The 19,091-nt window shown below is 43.6% G+C and overlaps 1 protein-coding gene across 1 annotated transcript in view; it reads left to right on the plus strand.

Annotated features, from left to right (window-relative positions):
- The window catches only part of shc3 (SHC (Src homology 2 domain containing) transforming protein 3), a 235,110-nt gene that overhangs the window by 165,039 nt on the left and 50,980 nt on the right, over nt 1-19,091 (plus strand). The window contains exons 8-10 of the mRNA XM_080188764.1: nt 903-1,086; nt 8,983-9,079; nt 11,806-12,006. Coding sequence (XP_080044890.1) covers nt 903-1,086; nt 8,983-9,079; nt 11,806-12,006 — 482 coding nt within the window. The remainder of the gene's footprint in view (nt 1-902; nt 1,087-8,982; nt 9,080-11,805; nt 12,007-19,091) is intronic.

The following is a 19,091-nucleotide window of genomic DNA, read 5'->3' on the forward strand; positions in this document are numbered from 1 at the left end:
CCACGTATAAGCTGTGTGAATATCAGTTATATGGAAGGGATCACTAGTTCAGTGGTAGTATCCCCACTTTTCAGTCAGCAAGGTTACGTTCATAGGATCATAGAATCCCTACAGTGCAGAAGGAGTCCATTCAGCCTATCAAGCCTGCATCAACAACAGTCCCACCCGGACCCCATCTCTAACCCCATATATTTACCCAGCTAGTCTCCCTGACACGAGGGAAATTCAGCATGGCCAATCCACCTAACCCACACATCTTTGGAGTGTGGAAGAAAACCAGAGCGCCCGGAGGAAACCCATGCAAACATGGGGAGAACGTGCAAACTTCACACAGACAGTGACCCAAGTTCAGAATTAAACCTGGGTCCCTGGTGCATCAGTGCTAACCATCATGCCACCATTCAGACACTACTCCAGGACGCTTTGGCAAGCAGAAACTAGGGTGCTGATTGTGAATAGTAGGTTGATGTACATTAGGAGTACTTGGGTTGATGTGGCAACACCCCACCCCAAAGGTAAGAAGGGGCTTTAGCTTTGGATGGAAGCCACCTAGAAGAAAGCACTCCAAAGTCAAAAAGTATGAGTAAAACAATGGCAAACCAAAAAGACAGACACATTGAGATCTGGTTTCTGTTCTGGTGAATGCAATATGCCTAGCAATAATATTCATCAACAAAACAAAAATCATGTCCTTGAACAGAAGTGACTTACCAATTTCTAAAAGGCATTTGGCATCATCCTGATATTCCTGGTGTAATAGTATGCATGTTTGAGAGTATAATTTCTGGAAAATGTAGGGAATAAATGCAGTATAAAACTTTAAATTATATAGTTATGATTTTATTGAATATCTTTTGCCTAAACTCCATGAAGTTCACAAAGCATTTTCCAATTTCACATAGAATGCCAAATTTAGAAGATTCACCTTGGGTTGGAGAAGATGAAGAGGTAACAGAACATCCTTATTATAACAGTGTTCCAGGGAAAATCCCTCCTCCTGGTGGATTTATTGATGTCCGACTTAAAGAAACGCATCAGCTAGGGTCAAGTCAGATTCTCCCTGCGCATTCTGTTGATGCTAACCAGGTTGGTAAATTTTGTGCGAGTCATAGTTCTCAATGTATTCTTCTTAACTTAAATATTTTTTAAGGTGATTCTCATTGCTTCAATCAGATCTTAAGGAAAAAAAGACTACTAGCTCTTGGTTTTATGCTTATTATCAATTTTAATTGTGGTGGGATTGGTCCCCGTAACTACTATGCATTCTGAACAATGGACATGTCAGCAGAATCAAGGATTACTGATTAGGAATCAGGAATAGGAATAGCATTTTCACCTCTGTAACTATAAGTTCAGTTGGAGCATCTTCCCTCACTTTTTCTTACATTACATCAGAGGGCTCATCTTAGCTTTAGATTACTTCAGAAATAGGAAAGAAAATGGAATCAAAGAAGTAATAGAAAAACCTCTGGAATAATTTCAAAATTTGCTGATTGATATCAAGTTGAGGATGTAGTTACCACCGAAGAAGACTGTGACATAATACAAGAAGACATTAATAAACTTGCGGAATGGGGTTGTGATTAGAAAATGAATTTCAATATAGAAAGTGTGAGTTAGTGCATTTTGGTCGGTGGAACATAAAGACCAAACAATCTTCGGAAAATGAGAGATTAAATTGGACAGATACACAGATCACAAGAAGTAGCAATCCTAGTTAATCAGTCCACAAAAAATGTAAAAGTGGGATTGCAAAGCAATGAAGGTATGTTAAACTTGTATGGAACCTTGGTTAGACCACATTTAGAGACTGGGCACAGTTTTGTTTTCGTTGTTAGAAAGAGTGATATTGAAGCATTGGAGAAGATAGAGAAAGAATTACAAGGGTGTTATCAGAATTGAGAATTTATACCATTAGCAAAGATTGAATAGGTTGGAGCGCTTTTCAGAAAAAAAGAAGAAAGGGTGATCTGATAGAGATCTTTAAGATTATTGAAAGGTTTGGTTGACATAGAGAAAATTTAGGGGTCCACACATTAAAAGCTAAAGGGCAGGTAAAAAAGATATTTTTAGAACACTAATGCAATGTCACTTTTATCCCCAGAGGGCTGGAATACATCAGGGTTATGTTATGTTATACAAAGCTCTGGTTAGACCCCATTCAGATTGCTGCATTCAATTCTTGGCATTGAATCTCAAGAAAGATATATTAGCCTTTAAAGGGTATAGTGCAGATTCAACAGAATGATATTGGTATTCAGTGGGTTATTAAACCATAAGGACAGTCTGTATTGACTAGGGTTGGTCAAATTGGGACAGGTGAGATGATGGTATCGGAAATCTACCAGTTCAGCCTCCTTTGTCCCCAACATTAAGTGTGCATACGTGATGCAGCCCTATTTTTGTGCCATTATTTGATTTCGGCGGAAGTTTAACAGACTACTGCTTTGAATATCTCTTCCTCAACGTGCACTACATATAAATTATTCTGATCTGAAGGCTTAAGACAGGATCAGGTGGCTATATATTAGCCCGAATCTTCCAGTCTGTGGATCGTTGGAGACCAGATGTACGACTGTTGATGAACATTGGGATCCTTTGGAAGTCCTAATGTACTGATGTAAGTGGGAATTGCCTGGGAAGTTTTAACTTCTGATGGACAATTCCCCTGCTCCCTGGGAGCCTCTGCAAATCTCTCCGACTCTGAATTGCAGTCAGAGATTTTGGACTGTTGTGATTTAAATACTTGAATAATTATCCAGAAAATGCTAGACAGAAAAAGCCTCATCTAACTCCTGAATAACTCCAAAACTGGCATTCCAGTCACTCACACTGACCACCCTGCTACCCAAGACTCAACTGCCATCTCACCCACCTACTATCCGACCCACCTACCACTTCAACCTTCCCACTTACCACATCATTACCTGCTACCCTGTCCACTTATCATCTCATCCACCTGCCACCCTTCCTACCTTACCCACTGACCAACTCACTCAGCGACCACCCTCCCCACCCATCACATCACTCACCTGGCCACCCTACCCACTTACCACATCACCACCTACCACCCTATCCATCTATCATCTCATCCACCTGCCATCTTATCAACCTACAACTGCATCCACCAGCCCACCTTTTTCACCCACCTACCACGTCACCCACCAACCATTTCATGATCTGCCACCCTACCACCTTACTCATTCACTAATTCATCCACCAACTTTCATTCACAAACATTCAAACTGGACTTTTAAACTTACCATATGACAACCAATGCTGCAAAAAGGGGCCATGTCCTATCGTCCAGCCCTTCAACCGTACTCCATTGTGAAAGAGCTGTCTGAGGGATGCTGTGTTCTGCATTTCTGGTAAAGCCAGGCTTGTGCGTTGAGTTGGAGAAAAGTTTGAGAGGAGTGGCAATGGGACGATGATTGCCACTCCATGGAAGATCCAGACCAAAGAAAAGTCTCAGATTGGTGTGGTAATAGTCAGCTGCTTTCACTTTCAGACCCTTTAGAATAGCCCATCTAAGAATAACAAAGGCAGTCCCAGTGAGAAATACAATTGCGGCATTGTGGTTATTCGTATTAGCTATTGTTCAGTTAAAAATATGCAAATACCATATATAACACTGCAGACTGATCATTGAATGGGGGAGATTACAGGGACATAGGGGCAGAGATACGAAGGGATTTGAGAACACGGATGAGAATTTTAAAATCAAGACGTTGCTTGAACAGAAGCCAGAGTAGGCCAGTGAGTACAAGGGTGATAGAGAAATGGGATTTGGTGTGATATATGGACGTGGGCACCAGAGGTTTGGATAATCTCAACTTTACATAGAGTAGAGTATGGGAGACCATCCAGAATGTACTGGATTAGAAGTCTAGAGGTAATGAAGACACAGGGCCTGATTTTACCATTTTCATTCTAAGTGCAGAATCTGGGCTCAATTCAGATCCAACTTAGAAATCTGCTTTCAGGCGTCCCCATACGCACTTAGCCTGAAAAAAAATTGTGAGTCCGAATTGTGCTGTGGGCAAGGCTTAGCGCGCCCAAAACAACCTGATCTCTGAACTGCATATGCGCAATTTGAAAAAAATTTGAAAAAGCGAGCCCATATCAGATCACTCCTGGGCGGCAGAAAGCAGAGTGGCAGCAGACCCCTCCCAACCATTCCTGTCCCCCCACCAGTGAGCGATTGGGCCTCCCCCCCACCCCCCAACCAGAGATGCAGAGATACATCTTAACCACCTCGCCCCCCGCCAACAGAGATACATCTTACCTGTCTCCTTCCTCCCCACCCCCCCAAACCAGAGAACGATATGGCTTCATCCCCCCCTTCCCCCCCACCCCCACACCCACACACCCACCATCCAGAGAATGATCTGACCTCCCTCCCCTCCTCCCCACAGAGGTACATCTGACCCGCCTCCTCCCTCCCCCCCCCCCCCCCCCCCCCCCCCCCCGTCACTAGAGAATGATCAGTCCCGCCTCCCTTCCCCCCAACCAGACAACGATTGGGCCTCCTTGCTCCCACCTCCCCCTCCACCCCTCACCATCGATCTGAATAAGAGAACCGTTGGAAGTGCTGAACTCATCTCTTCAGCAACTGGAGTGCCCAAAAGAGACTTTTATTTCAGCGTGATTCCGGATTGACGAACTCGTTGTAAAGGAGGAAATGCTGATAAAGTTGGGTGGGTAGTTCATTAATTCAACTTAAATGAAAATGCATTTAAGTCACTAGTGCGCCCATTCCCAGGCCTCGGTAAAGTGGGCATCTGCGCGGGTGCGGGCGCAGATCGTGTTGTGGCCTTGCGCCTGACTTTACCATGTTTTTGCAATGGTAAAATCGGGCCCACAGATGACGGTTTTAGCACCAGATGAATTGAGGCAGAGACAAAGTTGAGTGATGTGACAGAGATGGAATTAGGCGGTCTTAGTGATGATGCAAGTGTGAAATTAGAAGCTCATCTCAGGATCAAATATGATACCAAGGCTACGAACAGACTGGTTTAATCTCAAACTTTTGCCAGGGAGATGAATGGAGCTGATAGTTGGATAACGGAGTTTGGTGTGGGAATTGAAAACAATGGCTTCAGTCTTTCTAATACTTAATTGGAGGAAATTTCTGCTTATCCGGTACTGGATGTCAGCTAAGCAATCTGATAATTTAGCAAGAGGGAATGAGTGGAAGGAGGTGGTGGTGAACTACAACTGGGTATCATCAGCGTACATGTGAAAACACTGTACTTTCAGATGACGTAGATGAGAAATAGAACAAAACCGAAAGGACACCAGAGGTAGCACTACAGGAGCATGTAAAGAAGCCATTACAGGTGATTCTCTGGCTAAGGTTTGATACAAAAAAAAGGAACCAGGACAGAGCAGTGCCACCCAGCTGGTCAACTATGGAGAGGCTTTGGAGGAGGATGATGTGGTTAACCATGTCAAAGACTGCAGACAGGTCGAGAAGGGTGAGAGAAGAAAGTTGACCTTAGTCACACTCACACAAGATACTATTTGTGACTTTGAGAAGAGTTGTTTCATTACTGTGATTAGGACAGAAACCTGATTGAAGGGACTCAAAAATGGAGTTCCAGGAAAGACGGGAACAAACTTTTGAAGCAAGAACACACTCAAGGGTTTTGTAGAGGAATCGGAGGTTGGAGATGGGATGATCGTTTGCAAAGGTGGAGGCATGAAGCATTGGTATTTTGAGAAAAGGGGTTTGACAGCACATTTAAGGGAAATTGGGACAACACCTGAAGAGAGAAAACCATTTACAATATTGGTTAACATGGGAGCCAGGAGAGGAAGTTGGGTGATCAGCAGTTTAATGGGAATAAGAACTAGGGAAAGGAGGTGCATCTCATGGACGAGGTCAGCTTAGAGAATGGGCCTGAGGGGGATAGGAGAGAAACTGGAGAAAGATGCGAGATCAGAACCAGGCCAAGGAGCAACATTAAAGAAAGCTTGGCCAGGTGGGCTAGGGGAAGGGAGGGACATGGCAAAGACAGCTGTTCAGATTGTCTCAACCTTAGTGACAAAAAAAGTCCATGAGCTCCTCACGCTTGGTGGAGCTGAGGGTGGAGAGTACAGGTGGGAGAGGTTTTAGAATGTGGTCTGCAGACAGGGAAGGAAGCTGGGGTGTTATCTTTACATTCCAGGATGATCCTAGATTCAAGAGGGATTTTTGTAGATGCAAGAAGGACCCTGTAGTGTTTAAGTGGTCCGGTCAGCTCTGGTAGTGGATGGTTAAACCAATTCTGTGCCCTGTCCTTTCAAGTCTGCATCCCTTAGACATGGATCTGTGGAGATGAACAGTGTACTGGGGAACAACCAGAATGATAGCAATGTTTTCACTGTAGAATAGAATGTCAAAGATGGCACTGCATGAGCAGTTGAATAAATCAGTAGCTGCAGAAATCTTATGGCAAATGGATGGCCATAAGACGTAGGAGCAAAATTAGGCCATTCAGCCCATTGAGTCCATTCCACCATTCAATCATGGCTGATATTTTTCTCATCCCTATTTTACTGCCTTTTCTTCATAATCCCTGATCCCCTTATTAATCAAGAACCTATTTATCTCTGTCTTAAAGATACTCAATGACCTGGCCTCCACAGCCTTCTACAGCAAAGAGTTTCACAGATTCACTACTCTCTGACTGAAGAAATCCCTCCTCATCTCTGTTTTAAAGGATCATCCCTTTAGCCTGAGGTAGTGCTCTCTGGTCCTGGTTTCTCCTGCTAGTGAAAACGTCCTCTCCACGTCCACTGTATCCAGGTCTTGCAGTATCCAATAAGTTTCAATAATATACCCCCTCATCCTTCTAACCTCCAGCGAGTACAGACCCAGAGTCTTCAACCATTTCTCATACGACAAGATCTTCATTCCAAGGATCATTCTTGTGAATCTCCTCTGGACCCTTTCCAAGGCCAGTACAACCTTCCTTAGATACGGGCCCCAAAACTGCTCACAATACTCCAAATGGGGTCTGACCAGAGCCTTATACAGCCTCAGAAGTACATCCTTGCTGTTGTATTTGAGCCCTCTTGACATGAATGTTAATATTGCATTTGCTTTCCTAACCGCCAACTGAACCTGCACGTTAACATTAAGAGAATCTTGAACAAGGATTCCCAAGTCCCTTTATGCTTCTGATTTCCTAAACATTTCCCCATTTAGAAAAGAGTCTATGCCTCCATTCCTCAAAGACTCAGCAAAGGGCAGTGCAGTGATTAGCACTGCTGCCTCACATGCCAAGGACCCGGGTTTGATTCAGGCCTTGGCAACTGTCTGTGTGGGAGTTTGCATATTCTCTCCTTGCCTGCATAGGTTTCCTCCGGGTGCTCTGGTTTCCTTCCACTGTCCAAAGATGTGCAGATTAGGTGGATTGACCATGCTAACTTGCTCCTTTGGCTGGAAATCTACCACCTCGACTGCCAGGGAATCAGAGCAGGCAAGGGTCTCACCAGAGCGGGGCAATGAAATCCCGTCCTTAATGTCCAAAGCTGTGTAGGTTAGGTGGATTAGCCATGGTAAATGCATGAGCTAACAGGGAAAGAGCAGAGGGGAGGGTCTGGGTGGGATGCTCTTTTGGAGGATCGGTGCAGACCTGATGAACCAAACGGTCTCTTTCTGCACTGTAGGGATGCTATGGGATTTTCATTCTGAGTTGGGATTTTGAAAGTGCAGTTATAAAGGAATTAATGAATAGCTTTTCCAGGGACAGATACTAAAAGAGGTAGGGTGGAGTGTGGACAGAGGATGTGGGCAGTGAGCAGTGCAAGGAAGTAATCAGAGGATGACGTTATTTGTGAATGAAATTGTGGAAATGTTGAGACCATGTCAGCTGTAGCTCAGCATCACTTCCTTTACTCTTTCACTGTTGCTAAATTATCAGACTGTTTACTGTATAGCAGAAAGTGAGTACCATGAATATGGGTTGACGAGTTTAAATGGGGGCAGATTTATGAAGGATAATTATTTATTGCCTCATTTTCTCATCCCTAATTACCTTGAAAAGGTAGTGGTGAGCATGTTCTTCAACATTGGAGTGGTGCAAGTAGAATCAAGCATTGTTGGATAGGGAATGCAGGATTTTAGCACAGTGACAGTGGAACAGCAATGGCCTGGACTTGTGTGACATGAATGTTATTTTCTACTAATCATCTTAAACCTGAATGTCCTGGTCTTGCTGCACACAGACATGAACTGCCTCATTATCTGAGGAGTTGTAAATGCAACTCATTGTGCAACCATCGGTAAATATCCCCAATTATAACTTTATCATGAAGAGAAGGTCATTGATGAAGCTGCTGAAGGTGGTTGGGCTGAGGACATGCCCTGCGCAACTTCTGCAGGGATGTTCTGGAGCTGAGATGATTGACCTTTAACAGCCACAACCACCTTTCTCATGTTGGTTATGATTCCTACCAGTGGAAAGCTGCCTTCAATTTCACAAGGGTCCTTGATGCTGCACTTGATCAAAGGCTTTCCAAGAACAGCCACTGTCACTTCAACCCTGGAATTAAGATGTTTCTGTCCACATTTGGACTAAGGCTGTGATGATGTCTGGATCTGAATGGCCTTGACAGGGCTCAAAGTGAGCATGAACGAGGATGTTACTGAACAGGCTTCTGAACAATGGCTCCTTACAAACACAAAGCCCACTAATATTTTCAAATGATGGGCATATATTGCAGAATCAGGTTTAGATCAATCAGTGAGCATAAAATATTGATACAGAGTTCACCCGATAGCCGCAAAATCTACTGGTGTTTTTATTGCCATTGATTGAGAAATAAATGAATACATAAAAAAAAAGCTGCATGAGAATTCAAGCTAGGAAAGAAAATAGAACGGGTATCATTCCAAAGAAAGAAATGTTTGTATTCTTTTAATCTTTCTTGCTCTATGTTATTTTAGGCATGGAACCCTTAGTGTTGAACAATTTTACTTTGTTACTGTAGCCAGTGTTAGCCTTAGGACAAGACCAAAGCTACTATCAAGGATCGCAGCAGAGCGAGGACCACAGTGAAGACTGGAGACATGCACTCGCCAGATATGGTAAATAAAGAACCTTTCAGGAAAGATCTGCTACGAAGTCAATAGATACACATGCGCATGTATGCACACACACAGGAGGAACGGAGTAAAGCAAATGAGATTCCAGGAAATCTCAGTGGATGATGTCTTTCAAACACATCTGTTTTTCACTCAGTAAATGGGTTTTTATAGAATTTGAAATATTATTTGAAAATATACAACGCATTGATGTAAATTGTGCTGAAATGTGTCAGTGGGAATGGCATACTCATGACAAACACTTGCCTGCCTTTTCCACATATTTCTTCCCCAGCTAAAATCAATTGCTTTTTGAAGGCAGAAAGTGAAATTTCGGGAACTTGTGTAAAACTACGGAGAACAACACAATAGAAGGTCATTTGATCCAGTACATATGTGGTGGCTCTTTTCTAGGACAACTCAAAATGATTGGTAATCACTGACCCAGTGGTAGCACATCCACATTTACTGCAGCAAGTCATTAATATTTTTCCAATATAATGCAGTGTTTGAGTTTGTTTTCACTAATTTCCACTTACGCTTCCTGATTTTACTTTCCTATACTTTGAGTAGTCATCTGCATTTACTTGGTGCCATTTAAAATTTTAGTTAAGATCTTTTGTATGGAAAACTTACCATTTTTATATCTTTCAGAATTTCCCTTTTAACTATTTCTTTTTGCATACTAATTGTTTTGAAACTTTCCTCATGGTTAATCTCCTTGACCACTGTGGTCAGTTGTTCAGTGCAGAATGTACCGTTTGCAGGTAGATGGGCTATAAATTAGCTAACCCCTGAAAATGGGCATGGGGAGTAAAATAAATCCATGCCACATTAGTGGACTGTAGACATTACATCAGCTTTGTCCACTAATTGTAAAAAATGCTGTTTGCAGCCAGTATACCCAGTACTATTCATTGATTACAATAAGTCAGCACCATCTTGACACAAAGATGGACAACATTATTACAGGAATTACTTGAATCTTCTGAGATCAATAACCTTTACTTTCTTTCCTCAGTAAAACTACAATGGAACCTACTGCTGTGATTCTCCCAAAAGTGCTGAATTGGCAGGAGAACTGTTCTAGATCCTGACTGTTTTGTCAGTTTAGCTTCTTACCCGAATCTCCCCACTCTGTGCAATGCAGAGGTCCTGATCGTGAATATCATTAAAACCTCAGGGGGTGGGGCCTATTTACACCAGAGTTTGATATCTCCAGAACTCTGCGCATGTGCTGTGGTCCCGATCTACCAGTCTTCCCATTTGCTGGCCAGCTTGATCAGTGGCCAGCCAGGGACCCCCGCAATGCTGCGCACCCCCCCCCCCCCCACACACACAGCCTGATCGCAACCCAACAACAATTCCTGGGCCAACCCTGACAGCCCCCTGCCCCCAAGTGCCCCAATGTCCAGCCCACCCAGTGGCGATCACCCCATCCACCCTCACCCCAGCAGACCCACCCTCCCTCTGCTAACCGCCCCGGGGTCAGATCCCCTCACAAAGCAGGCCCCTCCATGGCAAACCAACACCCCCCAATCCGTCCCAGTCACTACCCTCCATCCCAGACTGATCCCAATGCAGAGTGGCAGCAGGGACCCCCCCCTCACTCCCACCAATCACCCCTAGGCCACGCCTACAATAGGCCTCAGCCCCTTGGCCCTGCCTGATGCCCAGTGGGCAGTGTCAAGGTGCCCCCAGGCATGGGCATTTTGCCCCTTGGGTAGTGCCAGGGGGCACAGGCTGGCAATGGCAGGGTGCCCATGCCCAGGGGACACAAACCCCCTGCTGCCTGACCCCCTGGGGTCCCCAATTACCCCCCCCTCATTCTGGTGGGGTCTCCTGCTAGTTCCCTGAACATGGGGAGCTGCTCTAAACCCCGCTGGAATGAAGTACTCCTGGTGGGGTGGGAGATTCAAGCGGAACCGGTAAGTTCCTGATAATTAGATTTAAAAGACATTTAAAACATATTAAAAAAAGGTTTAAATTATTTACCTGCCTTCCCGTTGGTTTCCAGTGTGGTCTGGCTTGCGACTGCTCGCCGACTCTGGAAGATGTACACGTGTTTCCGGCGCATGTGCAAATCCCAGAAAAAGGCTGGCAATGCGGATTTCCCACCCCGATTCACCAGGGAAGTTGAAGGTCAGGATGGGAGAATCATGGCCTATATTTGCTTTTTGCAAGCATTGATTGATGAGGGGTGGCACGGTGGCACAGTGGTTAGCACTGCTGCCTCACAGCGCCAGGGACCCAGGTTCAATTACCAGCGTGGGTCACTGTCTGTGTGGAGTCTGCATGTCCTCTCCGTGTCTACATGGGTTTCCTCCAAGTGCTCCGGTTTCCTCCCACAGTCCACAAGACGCGCTGGTTAGGCACATTGGCCGTGTTAAATTCTCCCTCAGTGTACCCGTACAGGCACTGGAGTGTTGTGACTAGGGGATTTTCACAATAATTTTATTGCAGTGTTAATGTAAGCCTACTTGTGACATTAATTATTAAATAAGTTGTGTGAAATTCCTAATATAACCTCTAGCATCTTCCCAGAGAATATTAAAGTTTCTCTGTAATGTTATGAGGATCAGCCCAAGAAGTGCCCACTTCCTTTATGGGAGTTATATGGACCAGAAGTCTATTGGGTCCAGAATTATTCCAAATCCTCCAAATTATGGAATTTCTATCCCTTTATTTATAATAGGCCTTCCTTACAATTCTTATTTGAAATCTGACAGGGTCCTCAAGTGATTTATACGTCCAGCCAGAGGTAAAACCTTCATTATCCAAAGGTGGAGAAGCTCCAACTTACGTCAACACTCAACATCTAGATCTCCAGGCTCTAGCATTATTGCAAGTAGAGCCCAGCATCAGCACAGGGTCCTGTGAATTAGTGACCAATAATGAAGACAGCTTAAAAACAGATGTCTTTGATATGAGTAAGTACAGATCTTATTCTCTTTCCAACTATGTCAGAACCGTTGGCATTCAGTCTTTTGGGCGGCGTGGTAATACAGTAGTTAGTACTGCTGCTTCACAGCTCCAGGGACCTGGGTTCGATTCCTGACTGGGGTCACTGTCTGTGTGGGAAATCCTCCTCCCACATTCTGCATGGGTTTCCTCCGGGTGCTCCGGTTTCCTCCCACATCCAAAGATGTGCAGGTTAGGTTGTTTGGCCATGCTAAAAATTGCCCCTTAGTGTCCTGAGATGCTTGGTTAGAGAGATTAGCAGGTAAAATATGTAGGGATATGGGAGTAGGGCCTGGGTGGGTTTGTGGTGAGTGTAGAATCATAGAACCCTACAGTGCAGAAGGAGGCCCTTTGGCCCATTGAGTCTCAATGGGCCGAAGGGCTTCTTTCTGCACTGTAAGGTTCTATGATTCTATACATTGTGTTATTAATTTGTGATAGTCAACTATGGATGACTGCTCAATAAATCTTTTATGATTCTGTTATTATCATTCCTTCAATGTAAGTTTTGGCTAAGGTTTTGCTGCAGTGGGGCATCTCATAGCATTGCCCTGTTGGTATGCTTGTTCTTCCACGTTTCAGTTTTAACATTTTTTGCCTGCACAGTTGCTGTGAGTGTGACCCAATAGTGATGCAGTGAGAGCAACAGGGAACCTGGGACCTTGCTGAAAAATGAATCACACAGTACATCAGCTTACAATTAGATAGATGATTGTGAAATAAACAGACGAAGGAGCAAGAAGAATAGTGGATCAGAATGGTGATTTCCATGGCAAATCAAGAGAAATAAAGAGGGGAAACAAAGACTGGATTAAGATAGAATAGAAAAGGAAGCAGAAATGAAAAGTAAGAGAAAAATAAAATTGTAAAATTTAACATTTAATAAATTTCTTAAAACAATTAACAACCTTAAGGAATAAGAATCTCAATACAATATGTTTTGTCTGTATGGCATGCAAGGAACAATACTTTTCACTATATACCAATAATGTGACAAATCAAATCAAATCAAAGAAGGTGGATCATGGAATTGTTACAGAGCAGAAGGAGGTCATTCGGCCATTCATGACCATACTGGCTCTCCAAATGAGCAATTCACCAAGTGTCATTCCCCTGCCTTCTTCCTATAATCCTTCACATTCTTCCTTTCCAGAAAATTGTCAGTTCCCTTTTGAATGCTACAACTGAAACTGCCCCCACCTCATTCTCAGGCAGTGCATTCCAGACCTTAATCACTTACTGCACATATGGCTTTTATAAAACTGCTTTTGCCAATTACTTTAAATCTTTGCCCTCTCATTCTTGATCCTTTCACAAGCGTGGATAGTTTCTCCCCATCTACTTTCAAGATACACTTCTCCCCTATAAGATATAGTTGATTAACCTGCTCACTGAAAAAGGCTGTAGGGTTCTTTGATGAAAATTGCCTGAATTTTTGTTCTAAAATGTGACAAAGTAACTTGGACCAGTGATGTTCATGTGGCAGCCCCATGAGTCCTTTGGAAGGAGGCTGCAAGGACTGACAAGCCAACATAACATAAGAACATAAGAACATAAGAAATAGGAGCAGGAGTAGGCCATCTAGCCCTTCGAGCCTGCCCCGCCATTCAATAAGATCATGGCTGATCTGTCGTGGCTCAGTTCCACTTTCCCGCCCTCTCCCCATAACCCTTAATCCCCTCTCTTATCAAAAACCCATCAACCCGCGTCTTAAAAATATTTAGCGAGGCAGCCTCCACCACTTCAACGGGCAGAGAATTCCAGAGATTCACCACCCTTTGAGTGAAGAAGTTCCTCCTCAACTCCGTTCTAAACCGCACCCCCCTTTATCTTGAGGCTGTGCCCCCTAGTCCTACTGTCTTTTTTGAGCGGGAAGAGTCTCTCCACCTCTATCCTATCCATCCCATTCATCATCTTATACGTCTCAATGAGATCTCCCCTCATTCTTCTAAACTCTAACGAGTACAAGCCTAGTTTATTCAGCCTCTCCTCATAGCTCAACCCCCTCAACTCCGGCATCAGCCTAGTAAACCTCCTCTGCACTCCCTCCAAGGCCAAAGTATCTTTGCGCAGGTGCGGCGCCCAAAACTGCACACAGTACTCCAGCTGCGGCCTCACCAATGCCCTATACAGCTGCAGCAAGACCTCCCTACTTTTATATTCAATCCCCCTCGCTATGAAGGCCAGCATCCCATTCGCCTTCCTGACCACCTGCTGCACCTGCAAGCTGGGTTTTTGCGACTGATGCACAAGGACCCCGAGGTCCCTCTGCACCGTCGCCTGCTGCAGTTTTTCGCCACGTAAGTAATAGTCCTTCCTACCATTATTCCCACCAAAGTGGACCACCTCACACTTGCCAACATTAAATTCCATTTGCCATTTCCTGGCCCATTCGCCCAGCCTATCTAGATCCTTCTGCAGACTCTCCACACCCTCCGCACAATTTGCCGTTCCCCCAATCTTGGTGTCATCAGCAAATTTCGACACCCTACACTCGGTTCCCTCCTCCAGATCATCTATATAAATGGTAAAAAGCTGAGGCCCCAGTGTTAAAATGCAGCTAGAGATTCTGGTTAATGATCATCAACATTATAAGCTTAGTGTCTTGCCTTACGTAGTCTCTTGGGTATGGTTGTGCTATTTACTCTTTATTTAAAAGATTTGGAAAGATTCAGTTTAATCCGAGATAGTCAGCGCGGTTTCGTGAGGGGTAGGTCCTGCCTCACAAATTTGATTGAATTCTTTGAGGAGGTAACTAAGTGTACAGTTGATGTTGTATCCATGGATCTTAGTAAGGCGTTTGATAAGGTTCTGCATGGTAGACTCATGAAGAAGAAAAGGATGTGTGGGATAGAAGGAAATTTGGCCGATTGGACAAGTAACTGGCTATATCATAGATGTCAGAGGGCGGTGGTGGAAGGAAAATTTTCAGACTAGAGGCCAGTTACCAGTGGTGTTCCACAGGGGTCAGTGCTGGGTCCTCTGCTATTTGGGATTTTTATCAATGACTTGGAAGAAGGGGCTGAAGGGTGGGTTAGTAAATTTGCTGATGACAGCAAGATTGGTGGAGTAGTGGATGAGGTGGAGGGCTCTTGCAGGCTGCAAAGAGAGATTGATAGGATGCAGAGATGGGCCGAAAAGTAGCAGATGGAGTTTAACCCTGATAAGTATGAGGTGATTAATTTTGGTAGGACAAACTTGAATGCAGATTACAGCATCAATGGCAGGGTTCTAAGGAATGTGGAGGAACTGAGAGATCTTGGGGTTCATATCCACAGATCTCTGAAGGTTGCCATTCAAATGGATAAGAGTTGTGAAGAAGGCTTATAGTGTGTTATCGTTTATTAACAGGGGGTTTGAGTTTAAGAGCCGTGGGGTTATGCTGCAGCTATACCGAACGTTGGTGAGACCACATTTGAAATATTGTGTTCAGTTCTGGTCACCTCACTATATGAAGGATGTGGAAGCATTGGAGAGAGTGCAGAAGAGATTTAACAGGATGCAGCCTGGTTTGGCTTGTAGGTCTTATGAGGAAAGGTTGAGGGAGCTGGGGTTTTCTCTTTGGAGCGGAGGAGGATGAGAGGCGACTTAATAGAGGTTTATAAGATGATGAGAGAGATTGATAGAGTGGACGTGCAGAGAGTATTTCCTCGGGTGGATGTAGCTGTTACTAGGGGGCATAACTATAAGGTTCATGGTGGGAGATATCGGAGGGATGTCCAAGATAGATTCTTCACTCAAAGAGTGGGTGGGGTGTTGAATAGACTGCCTGCTGTGATAGTGGAGTTGGACACTTTAGGAACTTTCAAGCGGTTATTGGATAGGCATATGGAGCACACCAGAATTATAGGGAGTGGGATAGCTTGATCTTGTGATTGGATATAGCTCAGCACAACATTGAGGGCTGAAGGGCCTGTACTATGCTGTAATGTTCTATGTTCTATGTTCTATGTTAAGTAGCCTGAGCAACTTACATTTAGGAGTCATGAGCACAAAGAAGGCCATTCAGCCCCTTGTGCCACAGTGCTTGTGCCAGTTCTTTGAATGGAATTGGATATTCCTATTTTATTTGCAAGGGATGTTGTTTCTTCAATTCCTGCCAAGGTAAACTGATCGAGCACTTAGTGAGACAAGGCCAGCTATTAAGTTGCTTTATTTTATAGCACATGAATATACAGAGCAATGTTTATGATCAGATTCACTTATTTGCACATCAGTAGATTGACTCTATGTCATATAATGCTCAACTGTTTCTCTGACTTCGCTTCTGACCAGTATGTGTCCTTGCAAATTGCTGTTGAATGGCCTGAATAACTGCCCTCCTCTCTCTCTATTTGCAGTCAGAAATAAAGACTTCACAACACAATGGCTGTGATATGCCTGTTGATTAGGACAGCCTATGATCACACTTTAGCTTGTAACATATTAACCTGCCACCTTTTAACAATAACATTAATATATTTTGTTTAAACCACTTGTTAAAAGTCCCTCTGTTTCAAATTATTTCTGGAAAAATGGGTCAATAGCCCAAAACACTGGAGAAAGGAACGCTACTTCCAAACTACCGACTGGTCTGTCTGATATGTTTAAAGAAACCCATTAAGAGTCTGGGTAACCTCGAACATCTGGTTCAAAATAATTACATTTATTTTAAAAGCTAAATGTGTGCTTTTATAAATGTTACAGAAATATAATTTGTCTTTATGATCTCCCACTTCCCTCGCTTGTACTTTTTTATATAGAGCTTACCAACTTCATGCTTAACTAGCCTTTTACACTTGGATTTTGGGTTACGTTTTAATATGTTACAGTATGTCAAGCTTTTGAACACAGACTTCAGGTATAACTTATGTTAATCTGTAACCTCAGTTATATTCCAGTTCCGGGGTTCCTTTCAGTTATAATCTTGGGATGATGTTATAACACAGTAAAAGATAAATTACATGCCCTGTCGCCTGCCAATTTTCTCTCCTCCCCTGCCGAAGGCACTGATTTATTCTGATATATACTACCATTGACATCACCACCGTGCCAAAGTGGAAATTCTGCATTTGCAAACTTCAAACAGCAAATGACCACATACTACTGCAAGAGGTATTGCAACCAAGCTACATTTCATCTTTACTTAAACATACATGCATGCACACTTTCCAACAGTGAATAAGGAATGTGAACTTAGGCTGACTGCACTATTGGATTGGGCAGAGAATAAGGGCCAACCTCAATGGCCTAAACACTGCTCCAACTAAGGTGACAGTTAAACCTGTGATTTTTCCCTGATATATACAGTTTAGACAATGAATACCTTTCCCCCAAGAGTACTACAAGCTTACTTGTGTGGTTAATTACTAGAAGTGGATAGATCAATGGACAATTAATATGCAAATGCAGAACTCCAATAGAAATACCAGGAAGCTAAGCACAAGATGCCATTTTTGTAAAGGTAGCATTGGCTTGGGCATACTGACCAGCAACCTGTGATGCAGTGCAATTTATAGAGTATATCATCCTCACCACCACTTAATGGTCAATTTGAACAACCAGAAGGCCATTTATTATGAAAGGGAGGAACACGGTGGCTGGTATTTTACCGTCCCACCCTGCCACAGGAATTAGAGAGAGCAAGGGGCAGACCATAGGAAGGTTCATTGACCTCAGGTGAATTTTATTGTAAAATCCCATCCTCCATGTGTTTGTACGCAGAACTAATTTTTGAACTGCATGCCATTGGCAGAGAGCCTCACGTGCTACCTGTAAACACAGCGTTCCTGTAATTCCCCAATAAGTGCAGCATTATTCAAAGTTCCCTGCTGTTACTTGTCTATACAATTCAGCCCCAATATATCCAGGTATCGGAAAGTGAATTGAAAGATATAACCCGGTAATTCAGATAATGATTATAAACTTCCATCACAGTTTGTGCCATTCAAACTATCAATGAGATCACTCAACTTTAATGCTTCCCAAATGTGCTCTTTGTAACAAGTGACAATTCTTAGATATAAAATTAAATGTCATTGCTTGATCGGGCCTTCCGTGGGATTCAATGTTGGAAAGCATAAAAGAAAATAGAAATTAACATACTGGATCATATTAAGACGTGAAAATATACCATGCAATTTGAACACATCTATTTTTATACAATATTATACAAATCTATAATATTGTGAATACTGCAACTCATTTTGTCTAGTAGACAGTGACAGGAAAATTGAATTCTCACCAAATTTACTGTAATTGGAGGCTTAAACAAACCTCGCTGGTAAAACTGCTGCTATGTTTAGCTGTCTGGTACAAAGGACAGAGGGCTGAATATTCATTAAGGCCTGTTTTCAGGCAGTGTCACAATTCACAATCCAGCTATTCTGCTATGGCTGGAACATCACCCAAACAGACACAATCACTGGCACTCTGCCACTCTTGCAGGACCAAGTTGCCCACAGTAGAAGGGAGCAAAGACAGACAGGCAGAAATAGGCTCACACTCATCCCTTGAACCTGATGGAGTAGCTCGTACTGTGCATCATGAGGCAACAGAGCCTGTAGCATCTGCCATTACCAAGATCTTTTAGGATGATGGTGTGTTACTGCATGTGCCACTTTCCAAATTCCTCCTTACCCTCATTCTGATTTCTAACACAATGGTGTGACCAGGGAGCCTTGTTCTTTGCAATCCATTATCCCTCCCCATCCCTCACTCCAAACTTCTGATTTGCTGCTTTCAGATACTTGAGAATTCCCAGCTGTCCAGCCACTGCAACCAAAGAGAAAAAACTGCACTGTGACACCAAGGAAAAAGCACCATCAATCAATCTGACACTCACAGCCACCTGGCACTAAGCAAACATTAGAGACTAGTATTGAGTCAGATCTACATGCGGTGGGTCATTGGGCATGAGAGGGCTTCAGTCAAGCCTGGGGGGAAGGATAATTTATGCAAAAGCTCATTAGAGGACAAGGCAGACAGGTTCTGCTGCAGGGACTCAGATGGGGACTTGGATAGGTGGCATACAGGAATGGTGTTGAACATGCACATCAAGATGCTAGCCAGCAAC

This window comes from Carcharhinus amblyrhynchos, chromosome 5, assembly GCF_965287045.1.
Source record: "Carcharhinus amblyrhynchos chromosome 5, sCarAmb.v2.hapA, whole genome shotgun sequence".
Lineage (NCBI taxonomy): Eukaryota > Metazoa > Chordata > Chondrichthyes > Carcharhiniformes > Carcharhinidae > Carcharhinus > Carcharhinus amblyrhynchos.